This window comes from Aptenodytes patagonicus, chromosome 7 (assembly GCF_965638725.1).
Source record: "Aptenodytes patagonicus chromosome 7, bAptPat1.pri.cur, whole genome shotgun sequence".
Lineage (NCBI taxonomy): Eukaryota > Metazoa > Chordata > Aves > Sphenisciformes > Spheniscidae > Aptenodytes > Aptenodytes patagonicus.
This window is the reverse complement of record NC_134955.1, coordinates 18,698,095-18,724,013: the sequence shown is the minus strand read 5'-3', so window position 1 is coordinate 18,724,013 and position 25,919 is coordinate 18,698,095. Positions and strand designations below refer to the sequence as shown.

General features: G+C 54.9%; 2 protein-coding genes across 5 annotated transcripts; one reads left to right on the top strand and one right to left on the bottom strand.

Annotated features, from left to right (window-relative positions):
• Window positions 1–2,427: 2,427 nt before the first annotated feature.
• Window positions 2,428–13,096, bottom strand: LOC143163246 (cytosolic 5'-nucleotidase 1A-like). Of its 3 annotated transcripts, none has more exons than XM_076344214.1 (7): window positions 12,997–13,096; window positions 8,069–8,127; window positions 7,203–7,370; window positions 6,696–6,825; window positions 5,992–6,114; window positions 4,705–4,883; window positions 2,428–4,153 (listed from the first exon to the last, which is right to left on the bottom strand). In XM_076344214.1, exons 2-7 carry the CDS (start codon window positions 8,111–8,113, stop codon window positions 3,851–3,853), a joined length of 948 nt encoding a protein of 315 aa, XP_076200329.1. In that variant the 5' UTR covers window positions 8,114–8,127; window positions 12,997–13,096; the 3' UTR covers window positions 2,428–3,850. The 3 variants fall into 3 exon arrangements, with proteins under 3 accessions (XP_076200329.1, XP_076200328.1, XP_076200330.1); XM_076344213.1 differs by lacking the exon at window positions 12,997–13,096 and adding an exon at window positions 9,901–10,000; XM_076344215.1 differs by lacking the exons at window positions 5,992–6,114; window positions 12,997–13,096 and adding an exon at window positions 9,901–10,000.
• SYT8 (synaptotagmin 8) lies at window positions 11,918–17,592 on the top strand. 2 transcript variants are annotated; one of them, XM_076344212.1, is made up of 9 exons: window positions 11,918–12,186; window positions 13,842–13,976; window positions 14,342–14,499; window positions 14,651–14,740; window positions 14,983–15,150; window positions 15,365–15,532; window positions 15,732–15,849; window positions 16,265–16,398; window positions 16,481–17,592. In XM_076344212.1, the coding sequence occupies exons 2-9, from the start codon at window positions 13,859–13,861 to the stop codon at window positions 16,712–16,714; spliced, it is 1,188 nt and encodes a 395-aa protein (XP_076200327.1). In that variant the 5' UTR covers window positions 11,918–12,186; window positions 13,842–13,858; the 3' UTR covers window positions 16,715–17,592. The 2 variants fall into 2 exon arrangements, with proteins under 2 accessions (XP_076200327.1, XP_076200326.1); XM_076344211.1 differs by having other exon boundaries at window positions 14,645–14,740.
• The last annotated feature ends 8,327 nt before the right edge of the window (window positions 17,593–25,919 follow it).

The window sequence follows — 25,919 nt, the reverse complement described above, 5'->3', positions numbered from 1 at the left end:
GGATGGCGCGGGGTTGCTGAAAAGCAATGGCCAGAATCAAGTGCAGGTCCTTGGAGCCCCCTTTGCACCTTGTTGCACCCCTTCGCACCCCTTCATTTCTTTTCCCGGAGTGGAAGGGTGTGAAACCCAGCAGGGCTCAAAGGGAGCCTGTCCCTGTGGGTGGCACGGTGGTGTGACCTGCTCCTGCCTTGCCCTGGCCCCCAAAACCTGAGATGGATATTAGAGAAGCATCCTGCAACCAGCCCCAGCAGCTAAACACGCTTTGGACTGTAGCAGCAGCAGGCAACCCCTTGAAGGAGGGAGGTTAAAATGCCTCAGAAAACCAAGACCTGAGGAACATCCCAAGCATTAATGAACTTATTACAGATGCCTCTAAGACACAAACAACAAGTTTGCCCTTGCAGCAGGGGGTGAAGCTGCAGCAGTCCTTGCCGGAGGGTGTTTTGATGCTTTGGAGCAGGGCGATAAAGGGCAGTTTTGATGCTACACCTTGAAGCCATGGCCCAAAGCAGCTGCACTTGGCCCCATATGACGCAACCCCACAAACCCTGAGCTTCCTTCCTTTTTTTCCCATTTTGGGCACATTTCGCCCTGTCATGCCCTGCCGGGCTGACAGTGCTGGAGGAAGGCACGTGGCACCTTCCCGCTGCCTCAGCAGTTCACGCCCTGTGAAGGCTCACGTGGGCCTGTCCCACCACCCTTGACTCAGCTAATTCTCCCTCGGCCAAGGCGTTGACCGAGCTCCTGCTGGCAAAGGTGATGGGTCAGGGCAGCAGAGGATGTCTGGGAGCACCACCACCACCGCTGGGTCCATGTCCCCACCACCAGTCACCACCGAAGCAGTTGGCTGTGCACAGTGAGCCGGGCTGGAGATGGGTGCTTGGATCCCTGCACTGAGCCTGGTGGTATCTGACCTGCATAAAAGCGGTATCATAGAATCATAGAATAGTTTGGGTTGGAAGGAACCTCTAAAGGCCATCTAGTCCAACCCCCCTGCCATGGGCAGGGACATCTTCAACTAGATCAGGTTGCTCAGAGCCCCGTCCAACCTGACCTTGAATGTTTCCAGGGATGGGGCATCCACCACCTCTCTGGGCAACCTCTTCCAGTGTTTCACCACCCTCCGCGTAAAAAATTTCTTCCTTATATCTAGTCTAAATCTACCCCCCTTTAGTTTAAAGCCATTCTCCCTTGTCCTGTCACAACAGGCTCTGCTAAAAAGATTGCCGCCACCTTTTTTAAAAGCCCCCTTTAAGTACTGACGGGCTGCAATAAGGTCTCCCTGAAGCCTTCTCTTCTCTAGGCTGAACAACGCCAACTCTCTCAGCCTTTCTTCATAGGAGAGGTGTTCCATCCCCCTCATCATTTTTGTGACCCTCCTCTGGACCCGCTCCAACAGGTCCGTGTCTTTCTCATGCTGAGGGCTCCAGAGCTGGACACAGTACTTCAGGTGGGGTCTCACCAGAGCAGAGTAGAGGGGCAGAATCACCTCCCTTGGCCTGCTGGCCACGCTTCTTTTGATGCAGCCCAGGATACAATTGGCCTTCTGGGCTGTGAGTGCACATTGCTGGCTCATGTCCAGCTTTTCATCCCCCAGTACCCCCAAGTCCTTCTTGGCAGGGCTGCTCTCAATCCCTTCATCCCCCAGTACCCCCAAGTCCTTCTCGGCAGGGCTGCTCTCAATCCTTTCATCCCCCAGCCTGTATTGATACCGGGGGTTGCCCCGACCCAGGTGCAGGACCTTGTACTTGACCTTGTTAAACCTCATGAGGTTCACATGGGCCCACTTCTTGAGCTTGTCCAGGTCCCTCTGGATGGCATCCTGTACCTGCTCACCAGGCATGTTTTGAGCATCCCATAATTAATGTTTGCTCAGTGATTGAGGCTGATGGGTGCTTTGTGTTATTAGTGAATGATGAGTAGCTGATGTTGTTGACGTTGCTACCTTGAGACATCTAATTTCAGCATTTGGACTGAGCAAAACGGCCAGGGGCCAGACTGCCGGTGCCAAAACCCTGCCGGGCTTTGTGTCTTTGGAGGTGGCTTCCTACCAAAGCCCTGCACATGGGCAAGCCTGTCCTGCCCTGGTAGCGCCGAGTTTGGACCCATATGGTGGCCACGGTGGCAGGGACAGGACCTGTGCCGGTGGCATGGTGGGGCCAGCAGTTCCCCTTGCTAGGGCAAGATGTGCAGAGCCCCCAAGCCCAGGGTAGCAGCAGGGGGAGTGGGCTTGGGGACATGGATGCAAGAAGATGTTCAGGGACCTAATCCAAAGCCCACTGAAGGTTTCTCGTGTATTTAACCCATCTTGATGCATGCGTATAAGACTAGATAAAAGAACTGAATGTCTGTAAAGGAGTACTGAGTTATCCCAGCCCTCCTCCCACACTGCTGAACATGGGTGTGAGGGACAAGCACTCACACAGGGATGCTCATTTATTTATTTATTGGGGGGAAGAAAGCACTGGTGAAAGTAATGCTTGTGAAGCTTTAAAAGAAAAATTACCTTCTGATTATGCTGAGATTAAAAAAACTAAGCCAGAGTCATCTTTATCTCCTCCATCCATAATCCCAATGCCACCCAGCAGGCACTGCCCTGAGCAGCCAGTTTGTATTTTCTTACAAGGTGGTTCTGGGGAGCTCCCAGGAATTTGGGGTGCTGTGTCTCCAGGCAGCACAGCAGCCTCTAGTGGCAACTGCTCACATCCAGCCCTGGGGAAAGAAACCTGCAAATGAATCTTGGGGGGCTGCTTGCTCCCCAGGAAAATTAGAAGCAGAGTCCAAATTGCTGGAGGAGAGGCATTCCTGCATGCAGGGTAGCTTGGTGCTGGGCAGGGTCCTGAGCATACCCATGAACCCCATCTGCGCTGAGCAGCTGCACCTGGGAACCCCCACCCACACTCTCCACCCATGGCCCTGGAGACCCATTTAAGCTCAGGCCTGAGCACCCAGTCCTGCCCTGGTCCACAGGGTGCTGGTTAGCAGTGCTGGTCCCTGCATGGCTTGTGCTGTAGGCAGCCCATCTCCAGTGCCCTCTCCTGGAGAGACATCAGAGCTACATAGTAGCTCTGCCTCCAGGATAGACTTCAGATCTGGGTTGCAGTCTTGTTCCTGGCCCATCTCCTGCAGCTTCAGTGTCCTACAGGTCTGGGTCTCCTAATGGCACTCTGTGAGCAGCCTGTGTGCCTAAGGAAAGGTGACTTGTGATATACCCTCTTCTGTATAGGGGCAGAGCTTGGGCTTTCCTTCTTCAACCTGGTCACCCATTTCTAAAAAGCCTGTAGGTTTTTTATGGCTTTGAAGTCTTTTTCCCTCTGCTGAGTTTGGCTGGAGCTGCCTGCTAACACATCAGCCTCCCCAGGAAACCAAGCTGAGTGTGTCTGGTGAGGCAGGGTCTTGAGTGCTTCCTTTGGGCAGAGGTCCTAGGAGTAAATCTTGGAGACTGTCTGAGCACAACTAAAGTTAGCTTTTTTTAGTGCTTGGTTTCATGCTTCCTTTAGCTCATGTGTGGGGTAATAGCTTCATTTATTTATTTGTAGAAGAGAAAAGTCTCTAGCTCCTACAGGGCAGGTAGGTGATAGTCTTCAGTGTCACAGCAAGACTGTCCTTCCTTCCTGGAGCAGTTGCATCTTTTTGCTTTATCCTAAGACCTAAAGGACCTCATATCAGGAGCAGAAATGAGCATCAAGTCTTGCCTGGTAGTCTGTGCTCTCATGCAATGCTCTCACCCCCTTTCCCTGAGGCTGCTTGCTGCAGCTTAGGAAATCCTTCCCTCTCCACCAGAAGGTTTGCCTTCAACTGGCCCAGTCCCCTGTGCTGCTGGGAGGGAGGACTACTGGCCTGCAGCCCATCAGTAGCAGGAAGGGACCCAGGCAGAGGGTACGCCCACATCTTGAGCCCCCTGGATGTTATGAAGGCCATCATCAAAGAAAATGTGGGGCTGGATCTGGGCGAGGATGGGGCCCTTGGGAGCCCCATCCATGAAGAAAGCCTCGTCAATGGCCAGGCCCCACTCCTGGAGTGTCTTGATGGCTCGGACGCCCATGTCTCGGCCACTGCGGGCGGTCACCAGGTAGGTGCGGATGGGAGATTTTTCCTGGCTGAACTTCTTGCGGATCTTCCCAAGGTGCATGGCAAAAGCCTTCAGGGGACCCTGGAAGCACAGCAAGATACTTGGGAGTGGGTGGGAAATAAGAGGACACCTACTCTGCCTGTACAAGCCACTTGTTCCTCTTCCAGGGTCTCTCAGGGCTCTGCAGAGCACAGGGATGCCTGTGGGCTGCAGGATTGGGCAGTGCTGGGACTGGTACTGCGCACTGCGGTGCTCGGGAGGAAGGTGAGCATTGTGGTGCTCATCCTAATCCCAAAGTGACCAGGAAGGTACATCCCAGCGAGCAGTGCCTCTGCGTCCGAGTTCTGCAGGGACTTGCACAACAAGAAGTCCTAGCCTACAAAAGGTGAAGTGGAGGTAACCACAATCCTAGATATTTGGGAGCTGATGCTCACTTACAGGAGACAGTGGGCCAGATCCATCTCCAGTGGGACTCCAGATCAGGCCCACACCAGGGACTGAGTGGTGGATGCAAAGGGAACCTGTAAGGGTTTGTGCTTCTTTGGCTACTCATGGCAAAGCCCTAGTGGGAGAGATGCTCACGGTGGGTGCAGAGCTTGTGGATGCCCATCAAAGTGGGGTGGCTTACTCACCTCTCCCATGGGCACGGCCTCCATTGCCCGCTCATATCGCACTGCCCCCTCCAGCCCCTGCTCCTGGAAGACCTGGTCCGTCTCGTCGGAGAAGAGCACGGCATCCCCGTCGAACACCACGCGGAGTGGGGTGCTCGGGGCCTGCACCTCCTGCTGGAAGACAAGTGCTGCCGAGACCCCTGCAAGACAGAGCAAGGTGGGGCTCAGGAGGGACACCCCCGCCTGGGGGCAGCTCGTGCATGGCCAGCTCCTCCCTACGCATCTGCTGTGGCCCCATCCCACACCTCAAATGCCGGGGTCTCCAAGCTGGGGTTCTTTTTGTGGGGGTCAGCCCAGCCTTTCTAGGGCTGTGTTATCCCCCCATAGGGATAAGAATTGACAACAAAGTGCTGCTGATCAGAGACTGATGTCTGGAGAGATACTTGGTCTGCTAAGAGATGATGGGTGGTTGTGTAGGCAGAAGCAGCCCTCCTCCTGGTGCTCGCTCACCCTGTGAAGCCTGGCTTTAATGCCCAGATTTAGCACTCCATGCTGTGAGTAATAGAGACTGGCACCTCCACTTGATTGGGGTAATTGGCTTAATTACAGTTCTCTTCCTACAGGCTGCTCCCTGCCCACCTTCATCTGTGGACTGAAGCCCCTGGATGAGAGACACTTGTCAGAGCAATGATGCTCTTCAAGAAGGCTCCAGGAATGTGCTGTGTAGCGAAGGAAAGCCCAGGCTGCAGATGGCTTGCTCCTGACCTTGAAGGACCTTGGCCAGCTGATGTGCTCATACCCAAGCAAATTAATAAGGAGGCAATTACCTCCCTTAGAGCCGTTGAGGAGACTGCACTCCCTCTGATGCACGTCAAGCATGTGCTTACATCTATCACTGAGTACATGGTAACTCTGCATGTACCAAGAAAGCAAATTGCTATAGCATCCTCACAAAGCCCTGGGAATCACTGATACACTCTCATTGATACAGGGAGCAGCAATGGGCAGCATCTTCGGTTAGAAAGGCTTAAATGTCAGGCAGGGAATGACCAGCCCATGGCAGAGCTACGGCCAGAATTATGCATGAATCACTTGTTGGCTTGTGAAGGCATCTGAGAAACTCTGGTGTGTTTGCAGGCTATTGGGGACAGAAGAGGAGATTGAACCATTCAGGACTGTACTGGTAATCAACATGCTATTCAGGTCCTTGCCCTTGTAAGAGCGCGGACTCTGGTGTTGCCTCTTGGTGCTGGGCTGCTTGGAAAAACTGTGGTGGGTTTGGGACGTGGGATGGAGGGGAGAACGCACCTCTCTGGAGGGCATTGCAGACATCTATCCTGTCAGCTGAGAGGAAGAGCTTGACGCCGTGGGACTTCAGGTACTGCGTAGAGTCCTTGTTGCTGACGAAGCAGAACTTGGATATCTCCAGGCCTTCAGGTCAGGGGATGTGAGCAAAGTCTATTAGGGGGCAACATCCTCCTTGCAGCCCCCCCCGCCCCAGGGTCTCGGCATGCTTTGCAGAGCTCAGGGCAATTAATTTCCCAGTGCTGTGTGGGGAACCTGCCCCTGTTCTTGCTGCATATTCTTGTCCCGTTGCTCCTGTGAAACTGCAGAGTGCAGTTAAATATTCCCTTCATACCTCCCTTAAATGAGCCTTCCTGACAGCACTCTGGGATTTAGTTGTTTCAGTTTTTTTTTTTCTTTTTAAGAATTCTGTTTCTTTAGCAGCTGCCTGAGGATGCCCAGGCTGTGCAAAATGCTGCCAGACCCCCTGGTGCAAAGGATATGGCCAAAGGGAGCCTGGCTATGCTAAGGAGCCTGTACCCTAGGTGTGCTCTGGCACCCTGGGCAAGCTGCATGGGGCTGGCAGGAATTGGGCTTGTTTCCGAAATAACCCCTTCCCCTTGTGTCCCCTGGCTCTGTATTTGCCACTGATGCTCCACTGTGGTGCCTTATCTGTTTCATAGCTTCCCGGGGGAAGCAGATGCCCCCAGGGATGGGGTCCCCCTTACCGTAGTGCTTGGCGCTGTTGATGATGCGCACGCCGCTCTCTGGGCTATTGTTGGAGAGCACCAGGATGTCAAAGAGGTCCTTCTCTGCCAGGTTGCTCTCCAGGATCTTCTCATTCACATACTGTGCTGCCTGCGAGGAGATGATGTGTCTTTTGGAGGGGCATGAGTGCAATGGCTTTGCCAGGGCTCTTTCACAGTTAAGGTTAGTGGTTTGTGCTGCATCTGTCAGCTAGGGCAAGGCTAGCATGTTATGGGGAGCCAGACAAAGCAACCACCCTGCAAAAGCCATCACCAGGAGGGTATGGAGCAGGATACTCCACCGGGGGGGAGGTGGACACGTGGGACTGGTGAGGAGCACAGGTCTTGCTGCCCTGCAACGAGGCCAAGAGGCCAGGACAGGCATATCTGCACCTCATGATAGGAGTTGAGACCTAAACCTGTGAAAGCTGAGCTTTCAGCCCATCCTGCAAGTGTCTGCATGTGCCCCTGGCCAGGCGTGGGGCTCACCTGGATGAAGGCGAAGGCCGTGCCCGGTGGCAGGGGTTTGTCCTGGTTGGCCTGCTGGTGCCTTGCGTACTCCTCCTTGCCCTTCTCCAGGTAGAGCTTGTGCTCCTCCTCCAGATTGAAGATGGCTCTGGTGGTCACTGCAATGACCAGTGCCTCACTGGGGTCTTTCTGCAGGACAGGGAGAAAAGAAGGAGCTTGGGGAGGTGGGGTGAGCAAGGGTACACAGGGCTCCACCGACCAGGGTGGTGGGGTTGGGCGTTGGAGGCACCACCCATGCATCACGGTTCCTGATGCCAGCGGGCCTTTGAAGAAGAGGTACCAAGCCCAATCTTAGTCTTCAGGCCACCAAGGATGGGGTAGGCAGTTGTGAAACCCTAACCTGTCTTGTAAGTGCCAAATGCTCTGAGGACAGCTCACACCAGAGGTGATGACTGCTTCATAATTTTGGTGTTTGTGGGCACAGCACAGCCATGGTCGCGCATTTGTGCTGAGCTGGGCACTACTGGGTTTCTCTGCACATACTGGTGGTTTTACCCTTCATTTCTGTCTGTTCTGGAGCGTCTATATATGTACAGAAGCTGCTGCTTTCTCCCTGGCCGTTCCAAAATTTAACTGTGAGCAAATGCACCTGTCCTGTCCATGCAACTGGAGGCTCAGTCCTGCAACCTCTTCCTATGTGGAAATCACATGGACCTCACTGGGACCAGGTGCCTAGCACCCTGGGACAGGCCACTTCTGTTGAAACCTAGGCAAAGGCAATTCAGGCCACCACAGCTCCAGGTTGTGGTGTGTCCTCTCCTGCGGTGGCATTACAAAACTTGCTTTAGACATACAGGATGTGTGTTTTGTAATGAACAACCTTTTACCTGTTTCACATCAGTGTTTATGACTGTGCTTTCAGGCTCTGCCATCTTCAACTTTCAACCTCAAAGAGAAAATAATACACAATTACACTGATGCATTATAATACAGCCCATCTAGAGAGGGGGAAGAGTGGAAAAGAAAGGGGACAACCTACCCACCAAGTGGAGTAGCCCAAATGAGCCTGCTTCTGCTGAGAACAGCTCTGCTCTGAGAAAGCCTGGTCTAATAGTTCCAATTAAATACGATGAAGTGGCTTTTCAATCACAGATCACTGCTTTTTCTGCGCGCCCCCCCCCCAGTATTCTTCTCCAGGGGGAACTGCTGAAAGCTCTTCCCAGCAAAATAAGCCTGTCCTTACGCACAGAGGCTTGGAGATTGATTGGAGCTAAAAAGCCAAAATAGGTCAGATCTTATGGGTAGGCTTCTAGTTCACATACTTATTGCCTTTCTTCCTACTTTTTTTTTGTTTGAATGGTGAATTTGTATCCACAAATAAGCAAGTTCACTGTGTGAGCAGCTCATTTGCAGCTGCAAAAGGCCTGAGTAAGCAGAGATGTGTGGTGAGGACTTGGGTGCAGGACAGGATCCCACTGCTGGGGCTTGTCTGTCCCTCCACAGCCAGCCAGCTCCTACACTAAAGGTCTGTGTGCAGGCTGTGCTAACCCAGGTCTGGCAGATGAAAGTCACGAGGGGTTACACGGTCTGCCTGCGCCTAGCAGCTGAATAAGAAATCACATTTATTTTTGTACACCCGGGTCCTGCGGTTTCTGTAACCACCATGCTGTACACTTCATTTCTATGCACAAGTCAGTGTTAGAAGTGGACTTTCAGGATTCAACCTGTGGGATGAGAACTGTTCCCACTCCCCTGAGGGGCATCCCATGAGGGTTGTTTCCACCCAGCAGCTCCTGTAAGTATGCTGTGGGGTTTCTCTGGAGAGCAGAGGCAACAACGATGTCTCTGCACAGATATGCTGGGAATGGCAGGGGGGTTAAAACCTCATTTACCAGTTCATGCCCTACCTGATTACTGAGGGCTGTGCAAGCATAGATCAAAGCCAGCATGCAGTGTAAAGGGGAAGTCAGGGTCTCCAGGAAGACCTTTCTTTTGCCCCAATTTTCTTTAATTCATTTTTATTATTCAGGGGCTGTGCAAAGTGTTGCCTGGGCTGGTAGGAAATGCACTTGGCTGATGCCAGCCCCGAGAGCCAGAGCCTTGCCATGGGCGTTTAATGTTTGCATGTGCACTCCCCAGCTGCCCCAGGGGTGGAAATCCCTACTGGCAGGGTTGTTTCCCCAGCCAGGGGGTGCCTGGAAAGCCAGGAGATCCTGAGCATCCCTCTGCTTCTTCCACCCATAACCCATGCTGGGAAGGGGGTTTCCTCCCACAGAACAGGGCAGAGGGTGGCAACCACCAGCCCTTGTCTGCTGAGCAGGGAGAAGCTTTCCTCTGACCAAATTTCAGCACTTTTCTAAAAGTGAAGATGAAATGAGAGGAGGCAATGGAGCTGAGCAGCACTTCCTGGAGGGAAAACACCACCTCTGATTTCTGCTCTGTCCTTCCAAGTGCTGCAAACCGAGCCTGACTTCTCCTTTCCATCTACCTGCCTCTAATAACTGCAGTATTGCTTGCATACAGATACGTGTATATGCACATGCACACACTCCTCTCTGCAGGAGCACCCCCCATGCACACAATGCCAGACACGCAGGAAGGCGTTTCAGGCAGATGCTTGCTGGTCCCCGCAGCTCATCCTACAGCTGCGTAGCACAGAGCAGCTATTACCCCACTGCACACAGCCAGGATGTTGCTAGACAGAAAAGCCCAAACTCACTGCGAGCGCTGCCGCTGCTCCCTGGTGCAGCCTGTCCAGTGGCAGCATCCAAACTTTGCCCAAGATGCTGCTGTTTATATTTCCCCCTTCCCGTGCTGGCAGGAAGCAGGCAGGAGCCGGGCTGGGGTGCAGCTCCGCTCCCCGGCGTGCTGGGATTTGTAGGCAGCCCAGCGGGTTGGAGTCGTGCCCGAGCCAGACTGCATTTCCCAGCCAGCACCACGCAGGCGGCTCATGGCCGCCCGGGCCTGGCCGTGGACACGGCCGTGCTCTGGGGAAGTGGCTCAGCTCTGGTCCTGCTTTTCGGGCTCCCTCGGAGCTCGTGCTCAGTCGCCATTCGCTGCCCACAAGTGCTGCTGCGATGCCTATTTCTGTAGCCAGGGTATTTATAGCGTGCCTCCAGACCTCCCAGCCCTTGCATATGTAATGGTTGTGTTTTTAACTGAAAATATAGGGGTACCTGTTCAAGAGCAGCTTGCAGCATATGCAGGTAGATGCAGAGACCTGGGCCAGGGAGAAAGGCTGGTGCAAAGTGTGGCAGGGTGCAGCGGCAGCTCACCACATCTGCAATTTCACTGCCCTGAGCAGGGGTGATTTTTGGGCTGGGATCTTGCTTTTCCAGGTGGGCTGTGCGGCACCCAGCCCCGTGAGGCTCATGCTGTTGGGGTATTTCAACACCCCCTTTCGGCCCAAGAGTGAGATTTGGGGGAGGCGGAGGGGTGCTGACACAAAGGAGCAGCTGCCATCCTGCAGCTTTTCCCTTGACCAGCCAGGTCACGTCCCTGCCCCGCTGCTGGAAGATGGCCCAGACCAGCAGCCTCCCCAGCTTGGCTCCTGCCAAAGGAGACCAAACTCACCAGCATTAAGGCCAAGCAGCCGTCCCCTTGTGTGGCACCAGGTAATCACCAGCATCACCAAATCTCCTTTCAAAGTGCAGGCTGCAACTGGGGTCCTGCACAGCTTGGCTTCACAGAGATGCTTGTCTCTAGCAAACAGCCTGTCAAAAAGGCTACCGATATGCTCAGCTTTTAGCATGCATATGCAAACCCCCTTTCCCTGACTGATTTTACTGGACATGTTCCCTTTTCCCCCTGTCCCCCTTATGCATTTCTCCCATGCATCCTCCAGGACTGCCAGTTTAGAGCAAAAAGTGTTTTGACATCTATGTTTCCCCTTCCAGAGTTTTGCTGCATCATCATTCCCACAGCAACTCCTGCTCCTGGAGACGATGCTTCTCTGAGCAGCAGGAGTGCAGGGTGCTTGCGAGTGAGACCATGTTTCGGGTGACCGAGGGGCAGCCCCTGCACCTCTCCTGTGGCCAGGCGCCCAGTGTGGCAACGCCTTGGTGGCCATGTGAAAATCTGGCAGGACCAGTGAGCCAGGGTGGCCGGGCAGAGCTGGGATGGGTCTTGTTTCCGGGGCCTCTTCCCCCATCTCCGCATCAGCCATCGGGCACTGGCAGTATCGCTCCCTGCTTCCAGTACCGCCCCAAATTTCCATGGTGACAAGGCGGGTTTTGGGCTGACTTTGCTGAATTGGCAGCAAGAGAAGAAGTGTGCAAGGATAAATTTAATGCTACAGGGATGCCAGTGAAATCGCTCCTGGCCGTGTGCCTGTGCTGCTCCTGTTGGTGCTGGGGGATGGAGCCACCCAAGCAGTATCCCCTCACCCTGTCAGTCCTCCCTGCCGGGTTGGAGCAGAGCATCCTCGTTCATCCCCACTGCCGCACGCATTTCCCGGGCCCTCGTGTGGTGCATTAAACCACTGTGTGTCCCTGTAGGCCAATGAGCTGGGCTCCCTAAGTGCAGAGCTCACCAGGGTTGGATGCAGCCATGCACCCGTCTCCTTGCAAGCGTCCGTCCCCTTGTGCGAAGTGCCTGCAGCCACACGGTCCAGCCCAGCATCGCTGCAGGAATAACTTGAAGAAGTGAATTTGCCAGGGCATAGAGCTGGGCAGCGATGCCCACTGGCTTCTTATAGGCAGGAGGGCAGGTTTTGCTTCCTGGTCCGGCAGGGAGTTCCCCTCTGGCTTTTCGCCTGCGTGAGCACCGCTTGGGTCAGCAGCAAGGTGGAGCCGACGGAGCTGCTGGGGCTGCCTGGTTCCTGGGCTGGCAAAGCAGACTTTCCTGTTTCGGCTGTGCAGTGCAGCCACCATCCCTGCTGCACCCTCGGCTCCGCACCCAGCGGGGTCCTGTCTCACCCCGCAGCATGCCCCTGCCACGCACGGCAGCTAGGCTCAGAGCCCGCACGGCGGGGAAGGGAGACTGAGGCTGGGAAGGAAACGCATCGGTAAGTCTGGTTTTGGGACCCCAGTCACCACAGGGTTGGGAGCGAGAAGCAGGGCTCCCCCAGCCCCTCTTCCAGGAGCAGGGGTGCTTGATGCTCCCTGCAGAGCTCACCGAGGCTGCGCTGCCTCTCCCAGACCGCAGCAGGGCTGTCCCCATCGTCACTAAAACAGCGGCTCAGGTCACCCCACGGGGCTGGGATGAGCTTTTTTTTTAAACCAGGGCCAATGTCAGACTAATGTGACACAGCCCATGGGGGTCTGGCAGGGAAAAAGTGCTGAAACACCTAATTCTGTGCTGGGTGGGTGCCTGCTCGTCTGTGCTGTTGTGTCCACCCACTGCCACAGCCTGAAGCCGCAGCCCGGCTCCTCCTAAATATCACAGGCACGTCACCAGCCACCACTTTCCATGTGCAGTGACAGGAGAAAAGCTGCTGGTGGCGAGGCTGCGAGTAGAGCTCGGGTGTCCAACGGCACAGATGTCCCAGGTGGCCCTGGGCAAGTCACTTAACCTGCACCTCACTGCCCCAGCGATGATGCCGCATGGATGATAGCAATTCCCACATCCCTCCAGCCCTATGCCTGCACGCGGCAAAGCCCACTGTTGGGAAAATTAAAGGCTCTTGCTGGCTTTGTGGGCTCAGCGGAGGGAGGCGCAGAGGTGGTTTCTCCCCGGTAGGATATCCGTGCAAGGAGCCATGGCCCTGCGGCGTGGGCAGAACGTGGGCAGAGTGAGGTGGTGTTGGCTGTTTGAGCAGGGACCCACTCAGACCCGGGGCAGGCAGCTGGGGAAGCCAAGGCAAACAGGCACATACCTGCCAGCCTCTGTCACGGCACTGGGACCGGGTGCCGCCAGTGCCGTGATGGCTGCAGACCCACTTGCCGTGCAGCCTGGCTCCTGGTGCACCTCTCCTGCTGCCGCTCGTCACCCGAAAGGAAGCAAGAAGGAAGTTTTGGCTACGAGGAAGTGTTCATGCTAGAATAAGAGCCTTGCTATGGGGAGAGCAGTAGTGAAAAGCCATTCTGCTTTAAATTTGAAGCCTTCCCTTAAGCTGCGTCAGTGTTGCCATGTGCACGGGTTGGGCTTACGCAAAGTTTCCAAGCCAGTGTGAACCCAGCCTGGTGGCACCACTGCCACCTGCAATGTGGGCACCAGCCCCGCTGCAAGCCCAGGAGCAAACCCTCCTGCTCCTCAGCTCTGCAAGAGGGGGGAAAATAGCCAAAAAAGGGTGTTAGCTAATGGTGGGGCTTGCCTGGGGCTGAGCAAACCCTTCAGCTCATGCTGGCTGTCCAGGGAGGAGCCAGCACAAAACAGCTCTTGGGTTTTTTTCCCCTACAGCCAGGTGATTCCTCTTCTCAAAAACAAAGGAAAACTCCCTAATCCATCCTCCCTCTCCCTCCCCCTTCCGAAGGCAGGCTTGCAAGGATATAAATGAGAAGGCTGTAGGCGAGGGGCCGGCTGGCGCAGAGCCCTCCCTGCCCTGCGGCTCCCTCCTGATCTATTTCACACCTCATTGCCAAAGTGGCCAAGCCCTAAATGCTTACGCTGGGCTCTATGTTTTAATTGTGTTTGCTCTCATTAGAGCCCTGGGCCACCGGGCAGCACACCGTGCTACTGGAAAGGAAATCCCCACCCTGTTAATTTTGCTTGCGTCCCCAGGTCACCCCAGCTTAGCCATGGCGGTGGCAGCCAGGAGAGGCAGGGCGACGGTCTCCCCACTTGCCGGCAGCCCTGTGTCCATTGCCACCACGGCTCGGCCAGGCTTTCTGGGTGGCTGGCTTAGCTGGATCCCATGTAAGTATGACAGTGCTTGCCCTGCTCCCTCAGGCAGCGTTTTCCTGGGGGGCTCCTGGATTCTGAGGCTGTGTATCCACTTCTCCCTCCCTTCAAATCCCTTTTTCCAGCAGTGTCCATTGGGGTGGGGATGCTGCAACGTGGTACTGCGCTGCTCCAGGAGCGCAGGGCATCCTTGCTGCCCATTTGGGGAATGGTCTGCAGCCGCAGCCTCCCTGCATGGGGCCTGTCCAGCATTATAGGGGCAATTTTGAAAGTACAACTCCTTAATGCTGAAGCACCGGGAAGGGTGTTAAATGCACTCTACACGTTTTCGCTTGAGTTTAACTCTTCTGTCCATCTCTGCTCCCTGAACATCGCACCAGTACCCAAATGGGCGCTCATTGCTGTGGCTGTGGCAGTGGCCGTTCTCCTCCTCCTCTTCCTCATCTGCATCGTCAGGTGCTGCTGTGGCAAGAAGAAGCCCAAGAAGAAGGAGAGAGTCAGCTTGCGTGCTGTCAGTGGCTCCAGCACAGCCTGCCTCGTGCGTCCTGCTTTCCCCTCTCCCCCACCTCCCTCCTCCCCGGAGGTTTGCTGCCACACTGCCCGGTCCTGGGGGTGGTGGGAGCACGGCATGGCCGGGGACATGGCTGAGCATGTCCTGAGGGTAGTGCTGCTCTCTGCTGCAGGTACAGCCTGAGATGGAGGACCTGGAGCGGGGAGCGGAGCAGGCAGGGCGAGGAAAGCTGCAGTACTCCCTGGAGTACAACTTCCGTGTGCAGGAGGTGGGGATGCTTGCGGCCATAGCATGGCAGGGAAAAGGCTTTGGTCTTGCATGGTCCCTCTTTGCTGCCCACCAAGGTGGACCATACCTTCTTGCACCTCGCCCCCGCCCACAGCCTGCTGGCTTTCATGCCCACGTGCGTGGAGGTGTCCTCCCTGCTGCACTTGCTTGCTTCCCACTGAGCCCCCAGTCATCTGCCCTGTCGTCCTCCACCTGGTGACCTTGTGCATCGCTCCTTTTAAGCTGAAAGTCGGTGTGAAGCAGGCAGCCAAGCTGAAGGCCATGGACAGTGGAGGCACATCCGATCCGTACGTGATCGTCTACCTAACATCCGATATGAAGAAGAAGTACGAGACCAAGGTTTACCGTAAGACCCTGAACCCCGTCTTCAATGAGAGCTTCACTTTCCAGGTAGAAAACTATAGCTGATGATGTTTTTATGGTCCCATCAAGAGTGTTGCATGGCACTGCTGCCTGGGCACAAACCTCTCCAGGCAGGGAGATGCCTTTGTAACCGGATGGGGAAGTGTCAGAGAGAAAGACCTGTTATCACGTCCACCGCCCCATCCTGTGGGGCAGGGTTGCCACTGAGGAGTGAGTCCTGCTTTTGGGTCCTCCCCTGCAGGTACCCCAGGCGGAGGTGCCTGAATCCACACTGGTGATGCAGATCTATGACTTCAACCGCTTTGCCAAGCATGACATCATTGGTGAGGTCCGGCTGCCCCTGGCCAGCGTCAGCCTGCAGCACGTCATCGAGCAGTGGAGCGACCTGGTGGCGGCCAGTAAAGTGGAGGTTGGTCCTGGCGGGTGGGAAACTCTGCCGGGAGGAACACACTGTTGCTTTTGTTTTGTTTGCCACCTCCCCAAGAAGCAGCCCCTTGGGGGCAAGCATGAGCGTGGGGGAGACCTGAGAAATGGGTCCAGCCTGGTGCTCCAGCCCCAGGTGAGCCAGCTCCTCTGCCCGGTGCTCATTGCTGGCATGTCTCCATCAGGAAGAGCGGCTGGGCGAGATCTGCTTCTCGCTGCGCTATGTCCCCAGCACTGGCAAGCTGACGGTGCTCATCCTGGAAGCCAAGAAGCTGAAGCGGATGGACTCCCATGGGCTCTCAGGTCAGGAGGGACTGCTCATGCTTAGATGTCCCTACCCCTGCCCAGGCATTAACTGCAAAGCCTTGAAAGCTCTCAGTGCAGAGACCTGCTTCCCTCTCCCACCACCATACCCAGCCCTTGGCTGGCTCCCAGCCTTCCCCAGCACAGATACTCTAGCTTTGGGCAGAGCTGGAGGTATCTCCCAGGAGGAGATGTCATGGCTGGATGGTAGGGGGAGCTCGTGGCAGGAGGAGGCAGGCAGAGGTCAACTCTGGGGTGGCTGGCAAGGGGAAGAGGGGTGGATGCTCACCACAAGGGGTGGTGAGCAAGTGGGATGCCATGCTCTGCTTGGGAATGGCCCAGGGAAGCTGTTTTGTGGCTGAGCTCCTCAGTCAAAAATTGTCACTTGTGTCAGCCATGTCCTCTCTCTCCTCAGATCCTTTTGTCAAGGTGCATCTCATCCTGAACAGGAAGAAATGGAAGAAGAAGAAGACAAGTGTGAAGAAAAACACCTTAAGCCCTTACTTCAATGAGGTGTTTGTTTTTGAGGTGCCTTTCAGTCAGATCCAGGTAGGTTTCCCTGCAGCTGAGCAGGTCCCTGATGAGGCACGCCTCCTCCCACTGACCCTCTTTCTTGTGTGCCCCCCCCCAGAACGTGGACGTGGTCATCTCCATCTGGGATCATGACAAAGTGACCAAGAATGAGCCCATCGGCAAACTCTTCCTAGGCTCCCGGGCCACAGGCAACCAGCTGCGTCACTGGTCCGACATGCTGTCCAACCCACGCCGGCCCCTTGCCCAGTGGCACAGCCTGCAGCCCCCGGACGTGGTGGACAAAGCCCTGGGGCTGAAGTCCCACCTCAAGTTGTCCCTGCCCCCCAGATAGTGGGGGTCTCCTCCTCCACCCAGGCGGCAGGACAGAGGGCTTGCAGAGGGGTGAGGGGCCTCCACTCAGTAGCATCTAGACGTGTTGGTCCCAGCTCAGTGTCAGCAAAGAGGGGACTGGGGCCTCTTTTTGACCAAGATATGATCTGCCTGCTGGTGCAGTTCATGTCCTGTGTAATGCCTGGAGCGGGGCAGCTCGGCATCCCAGGGCAAGGCTGGATGTGGAGCAGAGGATGCTAGAGGGGACGGCGTGGGCACAGGAGCCGGCTCATCCCAGCTGCTCACGGGCCAGGGGGACAAATACACAGAGCTTTGAGCTCATGCAAAAACACTGAGTCCACTGGTATTTTTAAAGCAGAGGATTAATGTGCTGGCAGCCTGGGGTGGGAAGTTTCTTTGACTGTGAATAACTCGGCAAGAGGCAAGTTCTTGGGAAGGCTTTATGTGTCCTGTGGAGCTTCTTAAACAAGATCAAGATCTTGAAGCTCCCTAAGAGGCTTGAGAGGAGAGAAAGAGGACAGGCTGGCAAGGAAGGTGTTGGAGATACAGGACTAGCTCTTTAGTGCCTCTGCGATAAGCATGCTCTGTGTCCTGGCTAGAGGCTAAATGAGACAGCAAAATCAACCACTGGTTGTCCGCATAGCTTCACTCTTAGCCCATTCCCAGCCCATGCTGACTTGTGCACCCCAAGATGTGACTCAGGGTATGGGACTCACCAGCGACCATCCCCATGGACCATGCAGATGAGGATGCACAGTATCGGCTCCATCTACCCCACATGGTCCTACAGCACTAGTGCAGCAAAGTTTGCACCCCCGGCACCTGGAGGTGCTGCCAGAGTGGAGGGGCTGAGGCTCTTGCTTTCATACCATGACCACACTACTCTGATGAAGGCTGGGCTGCAGCCCTCATGTCACTTCTGGGCAGGTTTCATGTAATCTGGGAGGTTTTTGTGGCCACATGTCCTGCCCTGCCCTGCTTCATGGCGCCTTGGGGTGGGGGCTATGTAAGTAAAGATCCCTCCTAGAAGGAGGAGGGCATTGGAGAGGTGCCACTGTCCCTACCCGTCCTTGAGTATGCTGCAGTTTGGGGTGGCTTGAGAGCAGCTCCTCTGAGCTATCTGCAGGAGGAAGCTCACTGCATTGGGCTGGAGGAAGGAATCGCCCTTGCTCCGAAATACTTCTGCTACAAAGCAGCCATAGCACACAGAAGATTTGGACTCATGTGATGGAATTTTGGCCCAAAAGACAAAAGTAATTTGCACCGTGGGGAGCTGCGGGCACAATGCTAATAGCTATTTCCCGGGCTCTGGAGGGGAGAGAGCACAGCACATTAATGAAAAGCCATTAATATTGAAAAGCAGTTAATCTGCAATTACCTGGAGCTCCATGGAGTGACCATCCGAGAGTTAAACAAACATGGGGAAGCTGAGGAAGGTTATGAAAACTCTTGATAGAGATTAATGACCTGAGCTTAACCATAAAAAGCTGCTGCGTCTGCTTCTTGATAAATATTCTCCAGGCTTTGCCATGGCCACGAGGAGAGAAGAAATGACAGGATGGTTTCGAGATGGCTGTAACAAGTGGAGTGTGGCTTCTGCTGGGGAAACAGCATCTGCTGGCGGCCGCTAATGAGATGGAGGAGGAAATCAGTCACCTGAGAAAGACTTGTAAAGGGATGCTTTAAAGCCTCAACCTTCAGTCTCAGCCTTAAATCAGGTTGGAACAGGCTGTGCAGAACGGAACATCTCTGAATTGGGTTTGGGGTCCCAAATACATTACCAGGTTGGTTTTTGGTGATGCTGTGTGGTGATTTAGGGCCATGCAGGACACAGAAGGGTTTTGGAGGTTCTAGAAACAGGCATTTCTTATTTGTGTGTGTGTGTATGCTTTTTCCAGCCCCCTTTTTTGAAGTCGTGGCCTTGAGGTTCACTGCACAATTTACGGGGCTGGGCATAAAAGCATGTGTATATTAGCCCCAAAATGGACACAGCTGAAGAAAGTGCAGGGACATCCCCTCCTTGAGAAAGGTTACCCCCCATACCAGTGCCCACCACTCCTCTCTCCAGCTTTGGCCTCGGTCAGAGCCCAAATCGCCAGCACAGTCCCAGGTGAGCAGAGCTGGCGAAGGAAGCCCCTGGCACTTTTGGGGGGAAGCCGGGGACCTCGGGAGCGAGCACCCAACTGGGTCAGCTCCAGGCAGCCTGGGCTGATCCTTGGTGCTGTAAAACTCAGCAACCCGATTTGTTTGCTCAAGAGGGAGAGGCGAGTGGGTGGGGATGATCTCCACCCAGTTCCAGTTTTTAATGCACCACCAAGGCTCCTTCCTTCCTCCATCATTGCTTTTCCTTTTCAATCTGCCTTGTGCTCTTATAACAAGGTTTTGAGCACTCTCCTCCTCCGGCAGGATCCTTTTTGTATCTGCTGGCAGCTTTTTGAAGCAGGGCTGGTGGAGCTGGGCTTCATTTCATGGCTTATTTCACCCCAAGTGAACACAGCCCTCTCTGGAGCCTGTTCACAGGAAAGAGGATGGCCCCATCTCACGTGCAAGCATCTCCTTTTCACCTTGGCCTTGGCAAGGCCAGTTGTCCCCCATCTGCCAAGGCCAGATGTCCGAGCATCTCCTGCCTGACCGATGCTCCTCATGTACTTGGAGGGCCTGGAGCAGGAGGATTCTCTGGTGGAAGATGCAACAAGAGAAGTTAAAGGAAGGGGAAACCAACTCCTCCCGAGCTTGTATCTGTGCTGGATTCCCCTGTCTGCATCTAGAGGGCAGGGCAGGTACGTGCTCCAAGCTGGGTCTCTGTGTCATCTGGTCTGTGGCCCCTGTAGAAAGTCACCAGCCAAGATTTCTTCTTCTGGAGATGGAGTGCGTGTGTGAGAGGGAGAGAAAGCTCTGACGCTCTGGTGCAAGCCCATTCCCATTGCCACAGAGCCAGTTGGCACCTGGGTGGCGATGCTGGAGGTGTTCATGTGGCTTTTTCCAGGAGGCAGGAACCAGCCTGATCCTGCACCACGGGGGCAAAGGGGGTTTTGCTGGTGGGTTAAGGGGGGCAAAGGCAGGTATCCAAAGCCAGTCAGCATGGTGCGAGGTGTCTGGGTGGCGGGTGGGGAGTTCATTCCTCTGCTTCATGCAAGGGACAGTCCCTCTGCATTTAATTAGCAGCTTTGCAGGATGGTGGCAAGGCAAAAAGCAGGGCTTGGGCCAGGCAGAGGTCTGTTAAAGGAGACAAGAAGTACTGAAAATTGAGGTGTTTGCTATTAAGATTTATAATCTCAATTATTTATATCCAGATACAAGACTTCTGACCTCCAGAAGTCCCTCCCAAAGTGAATTATTCCTTCATTCAGTGATTTTTATGATATTTGTCCCTGCACTTCAGGAAATCAAACAGGAGAGCCGCACCAGGAGAAGGCTGAGCCTTATACGTGCTTGTTGCCAGTCATCTGCCGTGAGACAAAAATGATTACGGGCTGTCATCGTTCAGCCTGGGTATGTGCTGGCTGTCCTCCAGCCGCAGATTTTTTGGCTAGTCTCACAGTTTTTGAAAGTGGGAGAGTATCTAAGCTTTTCTCACAAGGAGCAAGCGTGCCCGTTTTATAAATATTCGATAACTAGCATCATTATGTCTTGCAATTTTATGGGGAAATGTGTGCTTTGCCATGCAACAGGTTCTTTTTAAAAGCCCTGTCTCCTGAATTTGCAGGGTTTTATGCAGGTTTGCAGCTCTTTTTAAGCACATTTTTATCCTTTGTCGTTGCAGAGGTGGGGGGGGGGGGCGGGCGGTGGGAAATTCATGAGGATGCCTCCAGGCTCCAGGCAAAGCGAGAGGATGGTTGGCTTTTGTTCGAGGCTCTTGCAAAAGAGCGGGGGTCCCGGCCATGCCGCGAGCCCGGGGTTCGCCGTGGGACGCTAGCGGTGCGCGACGTGGAGGAAGGCCCCGCACAAGGGTCGCCAGCTGCCGCTGAGGTTCGCAAAGCGGGTGGGTGGGAGGAAAGCCGGTACCCCTCAGCCGGAGCAGAGGAGGGGAGGCGAGGCGGCGTGGGCCGCAGCCAGCCTCCCCCCGCCCGGAGCCCCGCCGTGTGCCGCTCGCTCTCGGGGGGCCCAGGGCCACGCTTCCTACTGAAACTACATCTCCCAGGCTGCCCGGCAGGCTGCCCCGCTGCCGGCTCCCCAGGGAGGGCTGCCTGGGGGGAGACGGGGGGCAGCCGCCGGCCCCCGGCACCCGCCGGGCCTGGCATCCTGCCCGCGCCTACGGTAAAGCACCGCGGCGGGGGAGGTGGAACTTTGCTGAAGGGTCCTGCGCGATGCGGGCTGGGAGGGACGGCTGCGGTCGGCCAAGTGGCCTCTGGGAAACTCCGGTGGGAAAGGGGGGTGCTGGGAAGGGGTGCTGGGAGAGCCCCCCTGCCGGGCGCCGGTGGGGAAGGGGTGGAGGGAAGAGGTCAGGTCGTGCCTGGGTGCTGGGGTCTCTGGGGGAGGTGCACGGGAGGGAGGGGAGGGGGGCTTTGTGCTGAAGCTGGGAACGGGGTGGGGGGGGGGGAGGGGGGAGCGGGAGGGGGGCTGCGGGACGGTGCGCTGCTGCCTTTCGGGGTGATTGCTTCCTCTGGCCGAGTCTGCTGTGGATGTGACTTTCAGTTTCTCAGAGAGAGGCAAGGAGCCCTGCCCCTATCCTTATCTCTACTCCTTTCCCTATCCCCTTTTTCCTACCCCTTTCCCCCTTTTTCCTGCTCCCTTTTTCATGCCCCTTTTCCCCTGCCCCTACCTCTTTTCTCTGCCGCCTTTTCTCTGCCCCCTTGCCCCTGCCCTGTCTGCTGCTGGGGCTCTCACATCTGAGACTGTTCCTGCCCCAGACTGGGCTTGTTTTGCTTCTGGATCAGTCTGATGACACAAAGGTGTTTTTAGGACCACTTTACATCCCAGTGCACCTTTCACTGCCGTGGACAGGAAGGGAGGAGGGTTTCCCTCATGGGGTAGTAGCTTCCTGCCCCAAACAGTCCTGTCCGAGGAACAGGACTGATGATGGGTGTGCAGAGATGCTCCCTGATGGCTCCTTCCATTTGAACTTTGTGGACAGACCTAAAAAACCTAAGCCTCCCATTTCTCCATATTTCAGGTCTCGGCAGGATGGAGCCGGGGGACAAGCAGCACAATGATTTCATAGCTGTCATGCTGCTGGGCAAAAGATGCCCCCCAAAGAAGATCGGCGTTACGGGTGAGTGGATGCCCATCTGTGATGACTTGTTGCATTTCAACAAGACGGGGATTTCTCAACCAGCCTTGCTAACTTCACAAAAAGGTGATGAAACCCCTGCGGACACTTATTGCAGTTCAATTTGAGCAGAAACAAGCACGAAGTCAATTAGGAATAGGAGTTCAACTGAGCTGAAATGAGGTATTGACCTGCAAACACCTCAACCCATATCTTATTTTAAGTCCTGTGAGCAGTGTCTGGGAAGATGGTAGTTTTGCAAACAAGTGTTTCATCACACTGCTCATGAACATGGACATTGCAGATGTCCCCATCTGAGCCAGTTATCTGGAGGCAACAAGCCCTCTGTGGGAAACGGGCACTTTGAATAGTGAATTATTCATCGTTTGTTTAGGATGAGAATTGCACCCTTGGAAGAGCCAGTTCTCCTAATTGCCTGTGAAGGAGGTGGCTGGCTCAGGTGGAGGCTTCTGCCCAGTCAGCATCTGGGTTTGCCCTGGATGGAGAGCATTTTCCTCTTAACTTACATAAAAGTCAGAGCAGTTTTGACATAGGAGCCTGAATTTTGGCATGAAGGGCGTCACTTAAGACAGCCCAGTTAAAACACTTGGCCTTGGTGTTATAAAAAGCTGGTCGGGAACTTTACTCTGGATGTGACAAAGGACACGTTCACATCTGCAAAGGCCAGAAGTAAAATCCTCTGAAGGTCTCTCTGCTTTGGTTGCACTCATCCCACACCACCCCTGACTTTTGGGTATGTGCTAAACTCAGGTCTGGCTCCATAGGGGAAAACTCTTGTCTCAGATACACCCTGAAGTAAGCAGCATAGGGGATGGTGCTGAAAGATGCTCGATGGGGTTGGGTGTTGAGTTTTCCTGGCTCAGCCCTCTCCTAGTCTGAGCTTATCCCCTCCCTTCCCAGGCCTGATTGCGAAGCACCTCCAGAAGACCTTCCAGAGGCCCATTGCCTTGCAGCTGTCTTGTCCCATGGCTCTCTTTCAGTGTTGTGCAGGTAGGTGAGGCTGCTGAGGGTCTTCACAGCTCCCAGCTTTTTTATAAAATGTGGTGTCTGGGGTCACACAGCACTTGCAAAAAGCTAGTAGGCTTGAAATGGATAATTTCTGGAGAATCATTCCCTACATGGCCACCAGTTTGTAGGGCAGTTGCTGACCTTGAGGAGAGAAGAGCTTTGTGCTTTATTGCTCTCTTTTTTTTTTTGAGCTCTATGGCCACTTTTTTTTTTTTACTAACACAATGTTCTTGCTGCTGCTTTGTTTTGGCACAGAGAGCCTGAAAGACCTTTTGAGAGCGAAGACATGTTGTAACCATACTCATTTGAGCACACAGAGGTCTCAGCCTGTTCTCCAGACATGTTCTGGGTCATGTCCTAGTCTTTAGCAGGGTTTGAGGATGCGCAGACACATGGAGGATTGTGATCAGGTGTCAGGTCACTGCGGTAATACTATCCAGGGGCAGGCTCAGTGGGACTGCCGGAGGGATCACCTCAGCTGCTGGAGGCCTGGGCATGGGCCACCGATGGGCAGAGGTGTTGGCTGTTGGCTTTCCAGAGGGCCTGCCAACTCAGCCTGGGGCCATGGAGAAAGGGCCGGGCTGTGGCAAGGTCTGAGGCACATTCTGGTCCAAGTGTCCTGGGTGGACGTGGGAAAAGCTCCTGCGAGGAGTGAGATCTGCGCCTGGGGCTGAGCTGGGAACTGAGCGATCCTAACCCTGGCTATGAACACAGCGTCTCCATTGCCGGAAGCTGGAGGCCCCGGGTGCTACCATGGTCAGAAGGGGCTTCATCCAGAGGGGTTTTCTGTTATTTGCCCTCTCCCTGCAGCTGCTCTTCACCCCTTCGTGTTTTCAGTTTGAAATGCCGTCCTTCCTCCTGGCTCCAGCTTGCAATGAGTTGCAAACCCCTCCAGCAGCCCACACCAAAAAGTGTCCCTCTGGATCATTAAAATGCCTTGTTTCTCTTCAAGGCCAGTGTTTATATTGAAAGCACCTGTGTGTGAGTACTTGTGCGTGTCCATATGGAGTTGTTCTGTTCCTACAGGCTCTTGTCCAAACTTGGTGATGAGTAAAAGTGAAGTGCATGAAGAGAAGGGTGGGGATGTGGTGCCCGTAGCCGTGCAGCCTGGCAGGACACACTGGTCACTCTGCTTAGCGTCATCAGCAGGAGGGGACAACTGCTCCAGCAAATCGGCACCCCAGGACTGGCAGAGCGGTCTGCAGGTCCAGGTAAGCCTTTACAGTGTGTTTGTGCCTGTCCCAGGGGAACAGAATGGCTGGGTATTTGGGCTAGTGATGTGCAAGGTCTTCAGGGTCTCTAGTGTCTCCAAGTGCTGCTGTGGGCAAAGCCAGTTGCCAGCTCATGCGTCCTTGCTCATGCAGCTGGAGAGCTGAGTTTCTGCAGTGTCACCAGTCCTTTCCTTTTTTTTGCAGATGGAAGAGGCTGAGAGTGGAGGGGCAGCCCACAGCAAAGGGTCCCTGGCACGGGCATCCCATTCTTGTGCCCTCAGATCCAGTCCCACCCCTGTTCCTCCCCTGCCTTGTCCAGCGGGCTCCCCTTCCAAGGCCAAGCTCTCCAGCTGCTTCTCTGTCTTCTCGCCGCCATCACGGGGCTCCAAGCCCAATTCCAGCCCCTTGTCCCATGCTAGCTCCAAGAAATCCCTCAGGGGGAGCTGGAAGAAGAACCCGCATCCTGAGGAGCCCACCAGCCCGAAACCAGGAGAGCCTGCATGTTCTCCCTTCACAGGACCCATCATCGCTCGGATAACTGACTGCATCTACCTGGGGAACCTCAACGCCGCTTACAGCGGGCGGGCGCTGTGCACCAACAGCATTGACAGCATCATCGACATGAACAGCCTGCCCAGTGACTGCAGCCTGAGCATCATCCCCTGCATGTGCCGACGGGGAGGGTTCAGGCACAGCTGGTCACGCCTCAAGGTTGACATCCAGGCTCTGCTCCATGGGTATCGTCACAAAATGGGGCATCCCTGCTTCCGGGACATCAACGAGTGCATTGAAGCCTCGCTGGAGAAAGGGAAGCGTGTCCTCATCCACTGCAGAGATGGTTACTCTCTAGGTCCGACTTGTGTCATTCAGTACCTGATGGTCAAGCACAGCATGAGGCTGCTGGCAGCCTATGAGTTCGTGAGGGCATGGTACCTGCTGAACATCCAGGAGTGTCATCAGGACCTGCTGGTGGGTTTGGAGATGTCCCTGCAGCCTGGGGGTATCAATATCACGTGCCTGAAGCACTCACTGTCAAGGAAAATGGCATGGAGCTAAATGGACAGGGTGGCTGTGTTGTTTGGCAGCAGCCCTGAAGAGGAAAAGCCAAAAGCCTTAACTCCATCTCATGGGTGAATGAGGTGACTGTAGCTGTGGGGTACATAGGACAGCACTGGCACAAGATGCAAAGGCGATGGCTTTCCTTTGTAGCAGTTCCTAGACGCTGGTGTCATCAGAAGTAGGGCGTGGGGAGCTCTTTTAGGGATACACTGGAGGAAGAGGGAGTGTTCTGGGCAGGATGGGAGCCATGTGCTTTGCTTTGGTGTGATGTGATTTTGGGAAAGCAAAGGGAAGTCAGACACTGGTTTGCTCAGCAGTCCTGCCTCAGCTTTTACCATGAGCTCAACTGCTGCTGAGAAGGCTTGATCTTTTTGCTAGCAGTGTCATCCTTGTAAATAAGACATAGTGTTATCTGGTGTCATGTCATTCCATAGTGCCTGTCTACTTGATGCTTGTAGGATGTTGAAGAGGAGGCAAGGTGTAAGGGTGTAGGAGATGGCCATGAGGGACAACTTGCATGGATCCATCAGCCTAGTCCTTCCAACACGTGGTGGTTCCCTGGAGGAGCCTGGCCCAGAAGTGCCACACCTGAGTCTCTCTAAAGCATAGGGCAGAACCTCCTGTACATGCCAGGTCTTCCCTCTGTCTGGCCTCGCAGGATGGTGAAAGTGCTCTAGGAATGGTGGGCCATACTCACG